We start from the raw sequence: 20,994 nt of genomic DNA on the forward strand, positions 1-20,994 counted from the left end.
ATGTCGTGGGTGTGTTTATAATTACACATATATGATAATAAATACAAGAGAGAAAGAAGGGGGTAAATAAGAAGAGGGGAAGGACAAGAAAGTGCGGCGTTATATCCGCATCATGTTGATAACTTGTCTTAATATAGGCTTTAGATTTACCCTTAGATCACATGGGTGAACAGGGCAATATCCCTTTCATGAATAATAATAACAACAACAACAATCTCATATATAAATGTATTTCCTCGAATCCAAACCACAGGATGCTGTCGCCGAGAGACAAGGCACACGCAAATGTTTGGTTTCAGACATAATCTCCCAAGAAATCTTCTTCAAACACAAAAACCAAAGAATTTTTGTATTTTATATACATATATCCGAAGAAGAAGTCAACAATTCACAGCACTGCTCTCTCTTTGACCAACACAAATGTGTGTGTGGTATTAGGAAAGACAGCAATAAGAAGGTAGCTAGCTAGGTTGTTGGAGACTCGTGTGTTGAAAAACGGAACACCCAGACACTCACCTTTCAAATTGTCCACATTGTATTGTTATGGCAAGATTGTGACTTCAACCTGCTATAGTTGTAATGGAGTATTACTCATTGGCTATAAATCTTGCTTTAGTTAATTTTTTTTTTTTTTGAGTAGGATGGTATCGCTAACTCAGGGTATCCCAGTCCAACCGGTCAGACTAATCCCAGGTGCACTCGCAGGTATCGAGTCCATGACATGGTAGGGAAGGCGCCTTGCGTTCCCGTTTGCGACCAGTCAGACCCGACCCTTGCAGGCTTGCTTTAGTTAATTACGTACGCGTACCTTAACGTATGTACAGTACATCATAACCAACCTATTATATACTGCATTAATTAAGGTTCACTGTGGCAAGTTAATTTACGTGTTCATTACGGGTTCATGGAAGAGCGCAATAATGCCATTGGAAGCATATACATCACACAGTATATATCATATTCAAATAATCCAGAATGGACCAGTTATGTAAGATTCTGATTTAGATGGTGACCTCGCATTTTAACAAGGCAGCACAGTCTAGTTTGCTTGGGCCACAGGAATATGGTGTGTAAATTAATGTCATAATTAACGCTTTGATGGGATTTTTAATTTTTAAGCTTGGAAAGACAAGTTCGGCGGTATATACGCATTGATGAGATGCTCCACAATGTGCCATATATATATGTACATATATGATAGAGGGCTTTTACAAAACAACAACAATAATAATTACAATATATATTTACATGACAATAACATATACCTACATCCCATATACACACACCCCAATCATTTGAACATACAAAGAAGAAACCCTATATATATAGATAGATGGATACAAACTCTTGATTTAGTAGGAATCGAGACTATATATATATATATATATATATATGCAGAGACACAATAGGATTTGAGAATTACGTGTTGATTAATTGCCCCCACCCCTCAATGATGATGAATATATATAGCAATAATTAAGGAATAACGCAAGAAATCAAACCTCTTTCAAACTTTAGTCACTCGCAAATAACATTTTTAAACTTTCAAAATCAGGAAATAAATTCACCTATTCTTACGCTTTATCTAGGACCTCATCATATCAGTCCTTCAGTGTGTCATCTATCTCACTTTTAATAATTTGTTCCTTCTTCTCACGTATGCTTCTATATAGAAGCGCATGGCATAGGGAACAAGGCTAGTCTAAGGTTGCCACATCAATTCCGAGACGTTTTTGAAAACTGAAAGATCACACATTTTTGTATGTGAAATAAAACTGGGATGATTTTAAGAATTCAAAAAGTTGTTTGCAAGTGACTTAAAGCTTGAAAGGGTCTATTCTGCAATATAATAATTATTTGACCCTCAATTAGTAATTATTATTCCAAGGAGAAGGATAATAATAGTCAGAAGGAGATTGACCAAGAGACGTAGAACCTCCTCCTTGGTCATCACTCATCCTTGTTGCAGAAGCTTGACCAGAAGGCATATCATTATTGCAGGTATAGCGAATCAAATCAGCATTAGTGGCATCAAGTTCTTTCTGAAGCCTAATGACTTGCCTCTGGAGCACAGAAATGGCCCCTACACAGCCATACACAGGATCTTTAATCCTTGCCTCAGCTTCATAAGCCAGGGAGTTCACAGCGTCCTCTCTCTGATGAGGTTGAACTTCGTTTAGCAGCTTGCTTACGTTGCTGGCACCAAATATTTTGTGAACATTAGCAAACTTTTGAGGTTCCTCTGGTGGGAAATATGGCGCGAATATGCAGTCTGGCATGCATTTCCTTCTCAGAAACTTGCACGCAGCACATGGAGAATTCGAGTAGCTTGAAGAAGAAGCCATTGATGATGATTAATCCCCTCACTGCAACCCAATAATAGCCAGACAGTTAATTAAACATTAACAATTCATTACAAAACTCATTCTTCAATCATATATGCTATATAAGATAGAGGCTGGGAAAATGTATATGTAATGCATAAAAGAGTTCATCATTAGATGCTGGTGAATATATAAATTTAATTTCTCATATATATAGCATCTATCTTGAATATCAAAGATGCGCATTGTGCACTCGATCACCAAAGCACGTTTATATATGAGGCACCCCATCCTAAGTATATACGGTCAATGATGTATAAAAAGTACTAGATTTTCATGCACGAATAGAACTAGGGTTGGGGGAGACAGAAAAACTTTACTTGCATCAGACACTACTTTTTCACTTTTTGTGCATACCTATGCAGTTACTTTCTTGACTCCGTGTGTGCCGCACAGTATTCATTGATTCTCAGAGTATTCCCCTCAGAATCATTTTCTTTCTTTCTTTCTTGTTTTGGAGAGAGAACCAGAGATAAGAACTAAAGATAAAAGGGAAACAAAATATTCTTCTGCTTACGACCACCTGATCGGACAGGCTTTCTTGCTAAGTATGACTCCTTTACTTCGGGTTTTATGTCTTCCCTTCACTATCTCTCACTTATCACCTCCTAGCTAGCTAGGTCACTTAGCCGTAGTTGGCCAACACAGTTATATATATTGCAGGAGCTTCTATCATTACCCATACAGACATATATGTAAATATATATATATATGCACAGGTTTTCTTCAAAATTTCAACTTCTTCGATCAACTGGAATATTATATTATACCGCATTAATCAACCCAGATTTCCGTACACTCGAAATTAGATTGAAGAACAAAAATCCAGAATCAAACCACTAATTAAACACCGGTTGACTGGGAGAATTGAACCGCAATATGAAAGAAATGACAGAAACAGAAACAAACGAATCACAAGTATACCTTTGTTTGTTAGGTTTATTTGAACAAGGTAGCTAGCAGGATACTGTAAATTGATATCCTTGTTGCCCCTTGGATGCAGGCTCTAGCTAGCTAGGTAGCTAGCAAGATGGATCTAAAGCTTTAATCAAGTGTCTGAAGCGAATAGCCAGAGAGCTATAGAGAAGATTGTTGAAGAATCAGTGAATTGATGTGAGAGGTTGGGAAGGAGGAAAACCCTAGTTAGTTGGAAGACAAGATGAGAGAAACCCGCAAATACAGTGACATTAGATAAGAGGCATCACAGTGTGTGGGAGGCAAAGAGCATTTTCATTGAGAGAAGAAGGAAAATAAAGCTAAAGACAAGTGCCATAAATGGGCTGTGTAAAAAAGGATGACTACGACTCAACCTTTTATAATAATATCAATCACTGTACACCAACATTGCCCAAGCATAGCTTAATTAAATTGTATTATTCCCTCCACTCACAGACACACACAAATAATGACGTAAACGTATATATATGTTTATCAGCTTTTATACTATATTGTATTCGAATGCAAAACAAACCTTTTAATTTTCCTCCCTAAGCAGTTTTCCGGTAGTGATCTCCAACCATATATTATTTACCCAGTTCGTTGCTTCTTTTAATGGTTGTATTTGTTTTATATTAGTCACCAAGTGTTTATACATATCTGAAAAAGATATTCACTTATATACTGTTGAGGTTTGTGGTATATATCTCTAGCTACAGCCTTCCTTCCTTGTTAAAGTGAAGACATATATATATGTCAAATAAAAAGCAAATAATTGAGCAAGGAGCTAGGTACTTTTGCTGTAGAACGCGGCTAGCTATTACTGTGGATCGATGTGTGTGTGTGTGTATGGGTGTGACTGTTATATTTTATAGAATAACTACACACACACACACACACACACATATATATATATATAAATGTTGCTAAAAGATGGTAACAACGTTACTGCACAGAAGTACTCATCACACAGAACATATTATAAAAAGCCTCTTTAACATATTCCACTATATACACACACATTGTTTTCGTACTGTGCAAAACGTGAAGTCATAGTTCTTGACACGAACATAAATTAAAACATGGACAAGCAAGGACTGATGGAAACCGAAAGAATAAACATGAGATTCCCAGAAATTAAAAGAGAGAGAGAGAGAAGGAAAAGTAATATGTGTATGAGACAGCATAGCATATGTGGATACTCATCAATTAGGTTCTTCCCCTTCTTCGAGCGGTCCCCTTTTTTTTGTTGTAGGGCACACTTATGAGGGATTGGTTCCAATAATAAAAGATGTGATGATATCAATGCAAATCTCTGTGCCCTGAATGAAGCTTCACTGCACACTGTTCTGCTCTCAATTATTGGCTTCCATCAAATATTGTTCCCCATACCTTCAATATGCTTTGATTTGAGTACATATGGTATAATATAATATGCACCATCCTATAAGTGAGAGATTAAAAAACAAAAGACACAGAAAAGTGAAGAGTGTGCAAATGCAGGAGACCTAATATATTTGGATTAAAAGAATGGTAGAATTTTGTTTAGACAGATCTAAATTTAACATTTCTTTTCTTGGGTCTTTCTTAAATTTCCCTTCACAATTTGTTTATGCTTACAAATTGGAAAAGTGAATTTATCCATTGTAGCAATCAATTATATAGATTTTATACTGAGCTGCGATATCCATTGACTATTCAAACTAGCTAAGAGTAAACTTGCATGCGAGAAAAGATTTTGAAATTTTTTAAAGTTAGTAGGAAATTTTCCTACTAACTTTAAATGAGGAAAAGGTTGAAAATTATGATATTTACTGCTTATAGCTAAATGTGTGTGTGTGTGTAATAATTTTGTGAATAAAGAACTTAATCCTTGAAGTGTTTGATAATAGCAAAAGTACCATAAATGTGGTGTCAATAAAATTTTAAAATATAGTAGTTTTTACTATAATAATGTTTTGTGGATGTGTCCATACATTTCATTATTTTCTATATCTCCTATTATCTCCAATATCTCCTATTATCTCTATGTCTCACAATTATCTCTTATTATTATACAATTTGTAGATTCTGTCAAAAATATAAAGCTATACCTATAAATAAAAGCCATGTATAATATATTCAGTACCTTGAATGGAATGATAAATACTTATATCTTCTATTTTTGTCTTATTTTCTTCTCTTATTCTCTACTATTTCTTTAGTTTCATAACAATTTCATTATTGGCACTGAAGATACTTAATTAAATCAATATGGTAATTATGGTGATTTAACTTTATTTAATCCAAACATGCATACATTTACTATTTTAGCTTCCACCATTGGTTGATCTTTATACAATCGAACAGATCAGATTCCTGCACAGACAAAATCTGCTAAACAATTTGAGTCTGAATCCAGCACACAGATCCGCATTTGGGATCAATAACTCTTTCTTTTTCCTTTTAATGAGAACTACCAATTAACTAATAGCACAGCAAAAAGAGCAAATGGGTACCCGGTGTTGCTTCTTGTGCTCATCGCCATCAGTTTGCTTACTTAGGATTAATTGAACACATTAAAGCAGCATGCTTTATTGCAACCATCCTTCAAAAGTATTCATATTATTATTCTCTCTTTTCCCACTTTTCCATTCTTTTTCTTGTGGAAGGGGTTAGAAAAGGACCCATAATATGACTTAACTCTGCCGAAAGGCCAAAAGGGCATTAATCAAGTTTATCCCATAGCACAGAGAAGAAATTGATTTAAAAGATTTGATACTTGATGGCTTTGAGAGCTGTCTCACTTCAGCTACACTATATCTATAATCACTAGTCGCTGGTTTAATTAATTTTATTTTATATAATTTGTTTCGCATGTCCACATTGTGATTGATCCCTCAACTATACGATTCTTTTTAATTAATTAATATTTGTCGCTTATTATTGATGCTGTGCATGTTAGTTATAAAGCACATACATGTCGGTGTTTATATATAAATGATTGTGGAATTAATGCCCCTATTGAATAATGGACTTCATTGTAGCTTTTCTTTAGATCTTCAAATACATATAGATACATGAATCTGCTTTTTTGAATCTATAATCATTTTTGTATCATATGCCATATATCTCTCCCAGATTGGTTTCATAGTCTGAGAGGAAAAACAAAATATAAAACTACAAAAGAGATTCTCATTATAGAGAAGTAGACTTGGTAGGTTCATATAAATACCAAGACATTCAATGAACCTATTTAGCTTTCATTTGTTATTAGGGGTGCCAAACATTATTCAAATATATTATCAGCATTGTGTGTGTGTGTGTGTGTGTGTGGATATAATATATATACACACCACAAAATTTTGCGGCTCTGGCTTTTAAAGAAGTGGAGAGCTAGGTGGTATCAGGCCATATGTAAGAGACATGAAAAAAGGAGATGATTCAGAAATAATCAAATACTATATATATATATATATATATATATATGCGCACTTAGTTTATTAGTATTTCTCGAAAGGCATGATTAATAATAATTTGGGATGGCTAGGTTCTTGTTGCAGGCCTGTCAGGATTATACAAACAAATGTTTAGCGAGTTGGATTAGAAGGATCATTGGAGAAAAGTTGGAGGAAAAAAAGGTAAGAGTGGTTTTTATCTTTTCTTATAAACGGGGAATAAAATAAGGCATCGAATATGGCCTTAATGATTAGAGAGGCACAATTATTGGTTGATTTGAGAACTATTGATATATCACGCTTATTCGAATGCTTATTGAACTAAATGTCACCTCACACATCCATTTTCTGTGGCTAACTATGTTTTGGTTGATTTTTTTTTAATGAGAAAAATAAGTTGGTGATGATAAAGTCAGACCAAGTATCAGCCAATTCGTGTTGATAAGTTCTATTCAAGTCATAGGATACTATCAACCAAGAAAAATAGTTTTATATAATTTTTTAGATATGGAATATAATCATATGGGTAAACATACTTTTTTTTCCCTATATATATATATAAAAAAAAAAAAAGATTTCAGTTTCACTTTTTTTACTGATAAAAGAAGATATTAGTTTGACACCGGCTCAACTCAATCTAACAAAAAAAAAAAGAAATATTGTTAATAAGAAATATCAATACCAATGTGATTGCTTGAACAAGAAATCCAGTTCATAAGCATCTTTCTGAATACTTTTAAGTTGTGAAATGTCACCTCTTGGCTTCAGTGATTTCATTAAACCCAGCTCAACTGTATTTTTCCCCGAAAAGCAACTTATTATCAACCTTCACATAATGATTCTTAGATTATTGCCACTTGGTTGATTCCTAATTTACTATTCCATAGATACCTTTTGTCCTTTTTTTTTGTGGTGAAAAGTATGCTTAAACTATATATAAATATATAGACACACTAGATGTTTATTCACAACAAAAGTCACTTACTCTTAACTTCATTCACAAATCATTCTTAGTTTATTGCTACTTATTACTGAAGGAGGTCCTGCGCAGGGTATATTGATGGATGTTTCCTCTTCAGTGCGTAACTGGTGCATTTTGTTTTGCTTGCTCCATATTTTTTTCCTAATGAAACGCAACCTCACCTGGCAAGACAATCACTACAGCCTTGATCAGTTAACTATTAAATCACCTTTCATATATACACATTTTGTCCTCCAAACAATGGTACAACAAAAATACTCAGCACGGTCTGCTTTGTCCAATTCTTTTATATGCTTTACATTTCAAGTAGAATAACCTGCAAAAATTATAACAAATACGTTAGTATGTCACCCAAGCAAGTTTAAAGTTACAAACTATAGTGCACGTTATATGATAAAACGCACTGATTATTCAATAACCCTTTTTTAACCGTATTGCCAGCATATCTGAAAAGTATTAACAACCAGAAAAACAATTGTTGATTGGAACAATAGATTTAATTCCTTAATGTGCAAAGTTCACCAAAAAAAAGTGTTAGCAAATTCAGAGAGGAAAAAGAACCTTGCCCAAATAAGCCATGAGCATTCAGACTTCATGTCAGCCGGCAAAATTGAAAAAAAATCCTTCCTGGATGAGTTAGAGTAAGACTGCAATTTTCATGAAGCTGCTAGAAAGTAATCTCTAATAGTTCTCTTTATAGAGGATGGTGGATTCAAAACAGATGAGGGGCTCTTCGACGCCGATTCAGGGGTTTTTCCAGATGTTACAGTGAGATCGGATTCAGACATGGATAAAAATTGATTCTTTTGGCCATCGGTTTTATGCACTTTAGGTGGTGTGATAGGCATGTCTCGGGTGATATCATCTGCTGGTTTGTTCCAATGAAAAGCATTATCAAGACGAGATTTGGAACTCCACTCTTGATCCTTCATTAACAGCTTTCTGCATTCTCTGCTAGGCATTGCCATTACTCTCCTCCGGATGGAAGCTGGAGGTTTTGTGCTTGAGAAACAACTATTATGATCCCAAATCCGAACCTAATATATGAAATAGGGAAAACATTTGAAATGCATAAGTATCTCGAAATAACATTAATAAAATGCATTTTTATACATTCCTGAAGAGGAAGGTATCGATGTGCAAAAATCTCTGGTTTTGTTCAAGGATGCTTAAAGTTGAAACACACACACACATCGTAGTGCTTACTGTGAAATCATCAGAGGAAGTTGCCAATTTACCATCCTCAGAGTAGCTCCTGAAAGGAAAAAGATAATAAAGAACTCGGGTTTTGGGATTCTCAGCAGGCAAAAGCAACGTTAAGTTCCAGCATTTACCAATCGACAGCAGTAACTTCCCCATCATGAGTCTTCAAAGTAACAGGTTCCTCTTGAGGCTTGTTGACCTGAATTGCAAAATTTGGGTTAAATCATATACTGATTCCGACGAATGTGAAGCTAATAATAATCTACTACCAAGAGTAAGAAATATAACCTGCCAAACATAGGCATTTCCATCACTTGAACCACTAACAATGTGAGATGCATCGGGACTAATTTCTGACTGCAATTGCACGACCAAATATAAGTCCGTGTCAGGGCAGAAACTGAGAACAATAAGCTTAGGTTTAAAACTACAATTCTTACCTTCACAAAAAATGACTCTATTCGACACCCAGAGAAAGATCTCAAAGGCCCCTTTTCAAGCTGAAGCACGTTATACAAGTATATTCTGGAAGAACGCCAGAAAAAAAAACTCATTTTTTAAAAATATTTTTGCATGTTCATTCAATTATTTTAAATAATCAAGGACGAAAAAAAATGCTATCAAAGAAATACCTGTTATCCATGCAGGAAGCTGAAAGAAATACTCCACTTTGATCTTGGGACAAGCTAGATATGCCATGTAACCTTTCCTGAAACAATATCGTATGGAGACTGTCAATACTCTCATGTATAGCTTTACAACAGCAATGATAAAAATTTGTCACAAAATCAGCTTCTTTCAAATAAGCTGATGACAGCACTGCCGATACATTGTTCCGCCACATAATTACGTTTAAGCTGGATCAAATATACTAAAATGAATTTACCAATAATGTCAAACACATAATCTCTTGTTACAAAGGAAAGGATCGGCTCATCCATGATCCGACCTGCAAATTTTTCAATGTATAAAAGCCAAAATGTGTCAATTCCTAGAATAGTTCAAACCAACCTTTTCTGATGCCTGGAGACGAGGGCATGTCTGCGTGACAGAACTCTTCAAGTTTCTGGTATCCCAGAACTTTACAACACTGAAATAAACAAATTACATGCGAAAAACAAGCATTCATTTGTTAGCATCAGTATATAACAGGAAAATGCAACAGACTTCAATGGATGCTTTCAACTAACCTATCCGCCGCCCCAGCCGTAGCTATGGAAACTTGATCCTTCAGATAAAGAACTGATGTAATGCTCATGGAAGCAGCCTGGATGACAGGACCTGTTAGAAAAGTTCATATTGAAAAATGCGTAGAATTTTAGGCTATTAGCTACCGACCTTGCCCCTCCTGACTCGTTTTGCTTGGGATGAGAGATGTGCTCCTTTGACTTCAGCCGTTGAACTAATGCCGCGACCAAAGTAGATATTGAAGGAAAAGAAACAGAAATTACAACCAAAATAAATTTTCAGAAGATATCAAAGACGACTCCAGGAGATTTAAAATATGAAACCAAAACTTACCATATGCAGGGCTCCGCGCGCCTGCTTTTGGGTGCTGAGCTACATCTCAAATCCCAGAGATGAAAGGATCCATCTCTTGAACCAGATACAACTATATCTATAAATTTACGGAGGAAAAAAGAAACACTAATTGTGATAAGCATTTTCTGGTAGCAATTGAAGATCCAGAGTTGTAGGGGGAAAAAAAAGTAAAATGGATAACATAATGATATAATGTATTACCAGCATTAGTTGGATGTGAACACATAGATTTTACACTTCCCCGGTGCCCCGTCAAGACTCCTATGCATTTCTTTTCTTGTACGTCCCATAACTTCATCTGCAAGCACAGACCGTGAGAACATACAAAACCACATTGACTTTGAGGAAGGTTACTGGTTAGATACTATTATACCAGATTTGAGGATTAATAGGTTTTCTGAAACTCTATACCGAGCTCTAATGACGGCATGTAGAACTGGTGTGAAATATAAATTGATTTGATTTCAATTATATCCAGTGCCTTAGTTAGTCAACAGGGTAAAGAGAAGAAACAAGATCAGCACGATAGGCAGCTTGATAAAGTCAAGATTATCAAGTTTCAAGCCATAATTTTTCTATCACCTGAGCAGTTCTACTCAAGGTCCATCAACTAAGAATGAAGACTATAATAAATTGAGACTTGGCCACAACAGGACACCAATTCAGGTACTTTCATTAAACTGAATGGCATAACAGCTTACAGTTTGATCACCGGAGGCTGTGAGAATCTGGGCATCTTCCTGCAAAAATTTGTCAAGAATGTCTGTCAAAAGCCTCAGGAAAAAGCACTATATTCCGATTGCGTGCATACAGAAACCTTATCACGGTCATTGATGAAGCTATTCCTTATACGAATGATAGAACATAGTTTTTCTCTAATTACATACATTTTAGATTATTGCCAAGATACCAGTCAAAAACAGAGAATCGTAAAAAGTTGAAATGATAGAGAGTGCAGATTATGAATTACCTTAATCCAACAGACGTCAAAAACAGCATTATGATGGGCAACCCAGTCGCAAATCTTTGCTTTCTCTGCGATGCAAGGTGGGGTGAGGTTCATACGAGTGATTGCCCACCAGATTCCTTATATGTTAAAAAAAAATTACATTGAAGCAAAAATGAAACCTGCATTTTCTTGGTATGATGAGGAAGAAGAAAATTTGTGGCGAGTATTGAGCAGGTTTACATAGCCATCCTCATCGGCCAAGGCAAGGATATGGGAATTTTTGGCAGTCTGCGAAAATTGAGGGCTCCTTATATAATATTGCAACATTAAAAACAAAGATCGACATACGAAATCAAGCTTCAACAATGTTCAAGTACCTTGCAGAATGAGATAGCCAAAGGAGGAGTCTCGCCGCCACTGTGCTCTACAGCCATTACTCCAATTTCGCTGAAGTTAGACGTCATCCCATCCATGTAAGCCCGTTTTCGAACTGAAGAATAAACCCATACAACGGAGTTCACCGATCAAAATACAGTCTTCGCTATGAATAAAACAACAATAGATGATGAAGACAAGGATCTAACCTCTAAAGCCATTCAGCTCTCTTGACGCGATGCGGCGAAAGATGGATTGATGTGTAGAAGTGTCCATATCAGTAGAGTGAACTGAAAACAGGTAGAAGGGGAAGAGAGAAGAATCCGTGTGGAAATATGGAAGGGCGATTTGAAAATGAGAATTTATTTATGGAGCGTATTTGGGCGCCACGAGGGTAACCACAGGTGGCGGGAACTTCAATTTGACGTTCCCTGATTTTTCAGTTTCGCCGTTCCTTTAATTTTCTTTCCCTCCGGCTAAAATGAATGAGCCCGTCAGCCCAAGTCGAAAATGAAAATGCTGGGCTTACAATTTGACCGGGTCAGACTTGCGGCTAGCAGCGGAGAAGAAATGTGGGCCCCACGGATAGGTCTCTCTTTTACGGTCTGGGCTTTTTCTTTTTAGCATTTTGGGCTCTTTTTAAAAAAAAATCATCGGAAGGAAGAAAATCCGTTCTTACAATATTTTTATAATATTATTAACAAAGTTATATCTAGCAAAAGGGATAGTACCTGGTGACCAAAAAAAAAAAAAAAGTCCCTCACCTAAACCAAAACTTAAACTTTTGTTAAAAAAGATACCAACATTTAGGATCCAAAATCAACTCGAATAGTGTTGCCTGTATTAAGAATGTTTATACCTAGTTAAAACATGTAATATTTAACTGTTTTTTGCAAGCAATTACTCCTCTGGTCCTAATTATAAGACCCAATTGACTTATTTGAGGAGATTAAGGAAGTAAGTTAAGTTGGTTATTTATAATAAATAAGTGTTGTTATTCCTAAAATATTCTTGCTAATTAAGTATATTGGCTAAAACTATCATTATTAGAAGGATTATCTTGGAAAAAAATGCATAAATATAAGAGAGAAAATGGATTGGGTCTTATAATTAGAACCAATAAAAAGTCAATTGGGTCTTATAATAAGGACCGGAGGAGTATTATAATTATTATTATGGTTTTGTGCTGTCCTGTCATTTTTTTTAAATCACGGAAAGGAAGAAAGGCCATTCTTACAATATTTTCAAGATATTATTAATAGAATTATATCTAGGAGTATTTCCTTATTTAAATCTTACTAAGAAATAAGCTTATATTTAGTGTCGGAAATCACCTCCAGCAGTACTGCCTTCATTAATATTTATGCCCAGCTAAATCATATACTTATAGTATTTAATTGTTTTTTTGCCACCAATATTTAATTGTTTATTATGGTTTTGCACAGTCCTGTTATACTTGCTGGGTTTTATTCTCTTAAAACTTAAAAATGTAATGTCTACTTATTTTCTAATCGTTTTTTATTTTATTTTCTTGATAAATCAACCACTCTGAAAATAAAAATCTAAATTATATAATTTTAACTTTTTTAGATTAATGATTTGATAATTTACTCTTTATAGGCGGAGGAATTGGCCTTCCGTTGCTGCACCCTGATACGGCAATACGACTCATGCACGCGGACACGGGAGACTAGGGCTTGTTTGTTTCTTGTTTTGGAAACAATTTTTAGTTTTTTAAAATAGAAAAATCAAAAAACTTGTTTGGTAAGTTGTTTTTAGTCTATTGTTTTAAAAAATAAAAAACAGTAACAAGTTTTTAAAAACCAAAACAATTTTTATATGTTTTTCTGTTTTTGTTTTGAAAAATTTTGAGAAATTTTATTTTCTTCTCATCTACTATTCATTACTTATTATTATCAATCACAACTATCATCTAACAAGTATGGTTTTTTATGAGTTTTTTTTTCAAACATGATTTTTTTAAAATTATTATCCAAACAAATTCTTTTGTTTTTTGTTTTCAAAACTTGTTCTAAAAACAATTTTATAAAGAACTAAGTTTCTTTTTTGTTTCTTTTGTTTTCCAGCTTATCAAAAACAAACAAACAAAAAAAAAAATAAGCCCTAAGTTTCTTTTTTTGTTTCTTTTGTTTTCCAGCTTATCAAAAAAAAAGAAATAAAAGTATATATAATAATTTTTATTTTAATAAAGCCCTGCAGTTATCAATTTTTATTATATTTTTACAGAATATTTATTGCTGTTATTAGTCGAAGACGAGAAAACTAAAAAAATTATTATATTAATATATTATATATTAGATTTAATTATTTAATTATTATTTATCAGTGAAGTAAAAGTATGTATAATAATTTTTTATTTTAATAAAGCCCCGTAATTATCAATTTTTATTACATTTTTTACAGAATATTTATTGTTGTTATTAGTTGGAGACCAGGAAACTAAATAAGGTCTTATAAATAGGACTGATAGTAGTATCATACTATCATGTTAATATATTACTCCCTCTGTTCCTTATTATAAGAGACATTTAATGTTTATGGCATGTTCCTATATATAAGAGACACTTAAAAATTGTCTCTATTTTTTTGTATTAATTTCTTATTTTACCCATATTTATTGTCTCCAATTCACACTCTCTCTCCGTCTCATTTCTCTTTCTTTCAATAATTTAATTATTCTCTCTCATGCTCTCTCTCCTTATTAATGAGGGTATTTTTGAAAAAAAATATAGTTTTTACATATTAATTGTTCTTAACTAATTTTAATTATTTTTTTATCAACGTAATTCGATTATTTGTCTCTTATAATAAAGAACGGAGGGAGTATATATTAAATTTAATTATTTAATTATTTAATCAATTTTGTCTACTAAATGGAACTGCGTTAGCGAGGGAAAGAAACGAACGAACAAAAGAAAAACGCCGCCTTGCCCTCTTAAACCCTAGGGCTGCCTCACTCTGCGGTCCATACTTGCTTAGGCCACCCGCCTTGCGTTTCCAGTCGCCCCTGGTTCACAATGGTGAAGCACTACAGACCTCCCGTAAGTACCGCTTAAATTCTCAACTTGCTATTACTAGAAATTACTTTTTTGTCAATTCGCCGGAAATTCATCTGCGAAATGTTTCCTGCGTCTGCAATTTGCTACTCTCAAAGTCCCCCCCCCCAAAGTCTTTCATGATATAATTGTTGAGCAAGACCTATGTGCATGACAAATCTGACATGATCATACATGCTTATTGTGGTATCGTATTAGACGCGCAAAAACTTTGCCACACTCACTTGTTTGCATATTCTTTTCAATTACAAGTGGGAGTAAAGTGAAATCTCCGCAACTGGGAAGTTTATCTTTTTCCTTTGAAATATTGTGCTCGCTGGAGGTCTGTTATAATTCAAATGCTTTCCATTCAGAGAGGGACCCAAGGTTCTGATATTATAATTTTTCTATTGCTCATCTGTTGCCTTCATATTTTACTGTGGACGGCAGGGGAAGAAAAAGGAGGGAAACGCGGCCAAATATGTCACCAGGTCACAGGCACTCAAGCTACTCCAGATCAGTCTACCCCTTTTCAGGTCCTTTTATCAAAGAAACGTCTCTTTATATCTATATATGTATGATGCAGAATAAGATTTATGCTAGTACTTGACTATGACTCTACTCTATCCCTCAATATCAGAAAGGAAAGGCCCAACGGGAATGTTAGTGTGATTTTAATTGTCCAGTGTGCTTCTTTTTTTCTTCATGTACCTCGGGTATTGAAAGGCCTGGAAAAGAAAATTTTGGTGAAGACATACAAGTCTCCTGACATTGGCTTTACATGTTTCAGGAGACTCTGCATTTTCAAAGGTATTACCCCACGGGAGCCAAAGAAAAAGTTTAAAGGAACCCATCATACTTATTACCATGTGAAGGATATCGCTTTTCTTCACCATGAACCGTTGGTTGAAATACATAGAGCAATAAAAACGCATGAGAGAAAGATAAAGAAAGCAGAGGCAAAGAAAAACTTGGAACGTGCAAACAAGTTGCGTGAACTAACACCCAAAATCAGGCTAGATAGGATTATAAAGGAGAGGTATGTTTGTTCTTTTTATAGATTTTTTTTTTGGGGGGGGGGTGTTATGGCCATTAAAGAATTGCTAAATTGATTAATCTTAACTTATAGGTATCCAAGGTTCGTTGATGCACTTGGAGAATTAGATGACTGTCTTACAACAGTGCATCTTTTTGCAGCACTACCTGCATTAGAGAGCAAAAAAATTGATGTGGAATCTGTTCATAAATGTCGGAGGTACATACTTGCAATTTGAAAACTTTCTATTGTCACGTTGGCAGGCAATTTTGGTCCATGTGGCCCCATCTTTACATTGAGGATGTGGACTTGGTCAAAATAGCTTAGGTTTAAATGTTTTTCTCGTTATTTCCTTTCCGTCCTATTTATTCTTCTTGCTTTAATGTTTCTGGTAGATTGGCACATGAATGGCAAGCTTTCATTTCTCGCACTCATAAGTTGAGAAAAACTTTTGTATCCGTCAAAGGAATATACTACCAGGTATCAATTGGGGCATTTGTTATGGTCATTAATCCTAAAGTGCATATGTTAGTTTGATCATCTTGTCCGTACAGGCTGAAGTTGAGGGTCAGACAATAACATGGATTACACCACATCCATTACAGCAAGTTGTGCCTGATACTGTTGACATCACCACCATGCTAAACTTTCTGCAATTTTATGAGGTTTCATTTTCATTTCCATATTGTCTTTGTTCTTCTGCCTCCTTATTATCTGCTTTATTCCAGTTAGCGAAGCTTACGCATGCGTCTACCATAATCAAATAGGCTTTAAAAATGATTAATGTCTCAATTTGTATTGCTTTTTCCTTTTGGCAGATGCATATGCCCCTCTGTGGCCTGCCCCTTAATATTTGTTTGTACATAACACATCTTTGTCTGTTTGGTTGACTTTTGCTCAGTCTTTTTTAACTTCTACGATGGATTGATGCAGACTCTCCTTGGTTTTGTGAATTTTCGCCTCTATCATTCTATAAATGTGAAATATCCCCCAATACTGGATCCTCGGTTGGAAGCTTTGGCAGCAGGTGCTTTGTCCGCAATATATAGTTAGCTTTGGAAATTTCTGAATCTTTACAGATATTTTATATGCCTCCTGATTATTTTTCTTTTCCTTTTTTCTTCTTAAATAATGCAGATCTTTATGCATTGTCTAGATATGTTAGTACCAGTGCTAGACCATCTATAACAAATTCTGAAGCTGTTCATTTGGATGGATCCGATGAAGTTGAGGCCAAGCAAAATGAAGCCCAGACTGAAGATGAAAAGTCCAAACTAAGACTTGCTCAACTTCAGCATCAACTTCCTTTAAATGAACCTGGTTCACTAATGCACCTTGTTGAAGATATATCTGGTGAAGATGAGGAGGATCAAGATACTAAGGAGTGCAAAAATCTCTTCAAAGATATGAAATTCTTCCTGAGTAGGGAGGTACAAAATCAGTTTCTTATATCGGTCTTTACTCCATTTGTTAAATCATTGTTTGTCATGGGTGGTGCCAAAAGGATCTAACCAAGAAATGGTATCAAAAGGTCTACAGTAGTTGAACTCAGAGCAAACAACGTGTGAAAATGTTACCTCTTGATGAATAATAGGATGAGTACTTGAGCACAATATCTATGTTTCAAATTGCTGCTAGGACTTATTTGTGGTACTTCCTTTGTATATTATGAGATTTATATATGGAAATTGATTATACCTGAGAAATATTTAAGGTCCTCACTTAATATTCTGGTATAATTCTCCCTCACTAATGCATGCTACTATTGATCTTGCAAGATTGAAGACTAAGAAGATGGTACAGTCACTTTTGCATGTTGCGACATTAACAATTTTAATGCATTGTAATAGAGAAACCTAGCTAATAAATCAAATTTTGAAGCTATCGAATAGAGATTATGGATGATGGATGGCATGTATCTTAGTTGCGTTTTCCTCATTGATGCTACAATTTTTCTGAGAATGAATTTGGAATATATAAATTTGTGTGCATGTATACATTGTTTTTACATCTGCCTTGCTACAAACATGCAGGTACCAAGAGAGTCACTGCTTTTGTTATTCCTTCCTTTGGTGGTACCGTTTCATGGGATGGGGAGGGAGCACCTTTTGGAGAATCTGATCAGAGCATCACTCATCAGGTTTTGTGAGAATAAATATCACCTCCTAGGTGACAATGATTTATTGCTTCGTTTCAAATGCACTCAGCTATGGCTGTCATATGTGTAGATTGTTGACAGAGAAGTACAAGGGCATATGTTCTTCTCTAGAGAATACGTTCAACCCCAATGGATATATGATTGTGTGAATGCACGTATCGTTTTGCCAACTGAGGATTATATGGTTGGAAGGTAGCTTCTGAATTATTTACTGTAATGTGCTTGGTGTTGAATGTTCTAGTTCCCCATTTCACATCTTAAGTATGATTTTACTAGATTGATGCCATTAACAGTGGATCCTAATCCCAATGCACAACCAGAGGAGATTATTATCTGTCTCTTGTGTTTTTCTTTCCTTTTTTTCTGATCAAAGTGATTTCCTTTTTACAGGATCCCTCCGCCACACTTGTCACCTTTTGTTGACAATGAGGAAGAAGGAGCTTATGTTCCTGACTATGCAAAGACCATCAAGCGATTGCAAGATGCTGCGAGAAAGGAAGTTCTTCCACTTCCAGGTGTTGGAAAGGAAGATCTGGATGATCCTCAAAATTTACTGGTTGAAGGCATTATTGATCGAGCAGAGGCCAATGAAGCTGCTCAGAGAAAGCAAAAGGTATCCTGTTTTATAAGAATGTTTCACCGCAGTGGTTGAATGAGTAGAGGATTCTCATGCTTTTGCTATCTTTTAATAATCATCTTTTATCATCTTATTTACTTGCTCAATTTGAATGGTTACAGATGAAGATTCTTGAGCAGCAGTACCATGATGAACTGAAAAAGGAACTTCAGGGTGTTTCATACGCTCCCATGGGTTCCAATGTTGATGAACAGAAATCTACTGGAGAAATTAAGATTGGGGAAGAATCCTCTTCTAATATCAAACAAAATGTTGAAGATAGTGCAAACATGCCTCTGGTTATGATGTCTCGTAAAAAGAGGAAGCTCTTAGAAGCCATGCAGGTAAACTCTTTTGGGCTTGGTTAGGCTGGAGTATGAGTTGACTTATTTATAGCATTGTTATTACTTCTGTTACTTTTATGAGCATGCCACTTTTACATCTCATGCAAAACTTCATATCCGACGCCTTAATTTCCTGTTCAGTACACATAAAATTGGTACGGAAAGGGACACGTATTTGCTGTACTGTAAATTGTAAATACCGTCCCTTTCGCCATCATGCCCGAAAAGCAATTTACACTTCGCAATAATTATAAATAAAATATTTTTCAAGCTAAAATTCCTTTGCAAGTTTATTTCATGGCACTGGTTCTGATTTTTCTGTTTCTTTCTCCTCTTTTGATTCAGATATCCAATGAACGAAAGCGGGCCGCAAATGATGTTATCAAGCAGCGGAAGAAAAAGCTGGAGGAAGCCAAGCGATGAGGGAGTAGAAATGTTTCTTTTTTTTCTTTTTTCTTTTTAAATTAAAAGACGGGTGAAAAACCCAATAGTTGAGGCAAAGTAGTTCCCCTCATTGATGATTTTCCATTCTCGCAAAATTTTTGATGCCTGTGATCTGGGGTATATCAGATCTAGAGAGGGCCTGATCATACTTGTTTTCAGGTAGAGCGTCATGTCGAACAATGCAATTTTGATGTTGTACGGGATGAAATGGCACGAGTTATAATGCCCATTCGAAAATATGTTCCCACCTTTACTGATTCACCGCTGCTCATTTTTGCCGCAAATCGCCTTAACGCCTGTGATCTGAGTTAATAGATGCCGCCAAATTCCGATCTGTGGCATTGTTTGGTATGCGTCTTATTTGCAAATAGATGATGAAAACGTTAAACATGGGTTCCAGCTGTTGATACGTTGGAACTTTCGATGACTACTTGCACCCATAAAGTGGTACGAAATGAACATGGAAAACTGCTTATTTATTTTATACAGAAAAACTATTTTGCTCTCGTAATTTTGGCAGTACTTCAAAGAAGCAGCAGCAGCAAACAAATAGACGAATAAAGAAATGAAGAAAGAAATCCTTTAAACACAAGCTTTCGCATGCTCGCACCAAACCCAAACCGTTTATATGTAGCAGTGTATCGATCAAATAAAACCAAGATCAAGTTCACACAACACTAAAAATTTACAGCAGAGCAGCAGAGGCCGATTGCTTATTATTTTGGTGATGATATCTTTGGATGTGAAGACTTGCCTGTAATGGCCTTCTTCACTTTGGAAATCGAATGCTTCACCTTTGACCCAACGCCTGATAAGATGTTATGTGATTTCTTATGCTTAACTTTGGCTTCCCCATCTTGAGGAGTTCCGTCCACGACGGAAGCACCAGACAGTAATGGCTCTATTGTTTCGTTTCCATTTACCCCCTTGTCTTCTTCGTTCTCCGCTTTCGCCTCCTCACATTGTGAGGTTTCTGCCTTTTGAGCTTTCGTTGCCAAGTCTGTCGCTTCGTCCGAGTCTTTAACTGCTTGCAGAGGTTCTTCTGTGGAAGATGAAACGTTTTCTTCAACTCGTGAGCTTTCGATTGTTATGTTTGTGGATTTTGTATTTTCGAGTTGAACTTCTAGCTCTGTCTCTTCGTCTGGCTTGTGAAGACCTTGCTGTATATCTCCATTTGTCTCTCTGGTCTCAGCATCTGCTTTTACAGGAGCTTTTTTGTCTACTTCTCCCACTGAGCTGTCCTCTAGCTTGTGGATTTGTCGTGTGGATTCACTTACATCGGCCGCCTCAATGGATCCTCTTTGTGAACTCTCGGGTTCTAGGTCCTGGTCCTGGATACGCAATCGATAAAGAAAAGCATTAGGTTATCTTTGGGTTCCATTTTGAAATTCTCCAACTTTAAGAGAGTGTTTCAAAATTACTAAATAACATATGAAAATAGTATCAGTTTCTTGAAGCTTGCTATGTTCGTAAACTAAGTCAGATGTTATAATCATACGTGATGTTGCATTGATAGCCCAGAAGGAACACGT

The 20,994-nt window shown here is 35.5% G+C and overlaps 3 protein-coding genes across 4 annotated transcripts; 1 reads left to right on the plus strand and 2 right to left on the minus strand.

The window, feature by feature from the left end:
• Nucleotides 1-1,202: 1,202 nt before the first annotated feature.
• LOC114729513 (protein LATERAL ORGAN BOUNDARIES-like) lies at nt 1,203-3,634 on the minus strand. 2 transcript variants are annotated; one of them, XM_028916521.1, is made up of 2 exons: nt 3,309-3,634; nt 1,203-2,366 (listed from the first exon to the last, which is right to left on the minus strand). In XM_028916521.1, the coding sequence occupies exon 2, from the start codon at nt 2,343-2,345 to the stop codon at nt 1,869-1,871; it is 477 nt and encodes a 158-aa protein (XP_028772354.1). In that variant the 5' UTR covers nt 2,346-2,366; nt 3,309-3,634; the 3' UTR covers nt 1,203-1,868. The 2 variants fall into 2 exon arrangements, with proteins under 2 accessions (XP_028772354.1, XP_028772355.1); XM_028916522.1 differs by lacking the exon at nt 3,309-3,634 and adding an exon at nt 2,742-2,894.
• A 4,282-nt stretch (nt 3,635-7,916) lies between these two features.
• Nucleotides 7,917-12,084, minus strand: LOC114729518 (denticleless protein homolog). Its single transcript, XM_028916528.1, has 17 exons — nt 12,018-12,084; nt 11,811-11,923; nt 11,613-11,721; nt 11,455-11,519; nt 11,186-11,224; nt 10,686-10,782; nt 10,464-10,560; nt 10,281-10,344; nt 10,133-10,209; nt 9,954-10,032; nt 9,575-9,651; nt 9,383-9,467; nt 9,231-9,299; nt 9,074-9,141; nt 8,946-8,994; nt 8,301-8,776; nt 7,917-8,055 (listed from the first exon to the last, which is right to left on the minus strand). The coding sequence occupies exons 1-16, from the start codon at nt 12,082-12,084 to the stop codon at nt 8,396-8,398; spliced, it is 1,536 nt and encodes a 511-aa protein (XP_028772361.1). The 3' UTR covers nt 7,917-8,055; nt 8,301-8,395.
• Nucleotides 12,085-14,775: 2,691 nt separating this feature from the next.
• On the plus strand, nt 14,776-19,723 carry LOC114729516 (pescadillo homolog). Its single transcript, XM_028916525.1, has 13 exons — nt 14,776-14,870; nt 15,315-15,400; nt 15,655-15,903; nt 15,994-16,119; nt 16,296-16,380; nt 16,455-16,565; nt 16,834-16,927; nt 17,038-17,341; nt 17,944-18,040; nt 18,129-18,250; nt 18,449-18,671; nt 18,797-19,018; nt 19,364-19,723. The coding sequence occupies exons 1-13, from the start codon at nt 14,847-14,849 to the stop codon at nt 19,439-19,441; spliced, it is 1,821 nt and encodes a 606-aa protein (XP_028772358.1). The 5' UTR covers nt 14,776-14,846; the 3' UTR covers nt 19,442-19,723.
• The last annotated feature ends 1,271 nt before the right edge of the window (nt 19,724-20,994 follow it).

This window comes from Neltuma alba, unplaced genomic scaffold, assembly GCF_004799145.2.
Source record: "Neltuma alba isolate B1F8T4 unplaced genomic scaffold, ASM479914v2 tig00012640_pilon, whole genome shotgun sequence".
In the NCBI taxonomy this organism is placed as follows: Eukaryota; Viridiplantae; Streptophyta; class Magnoliopsida; order Fabales; family Fabaceae; genus Neltuma; species Neltuma alba.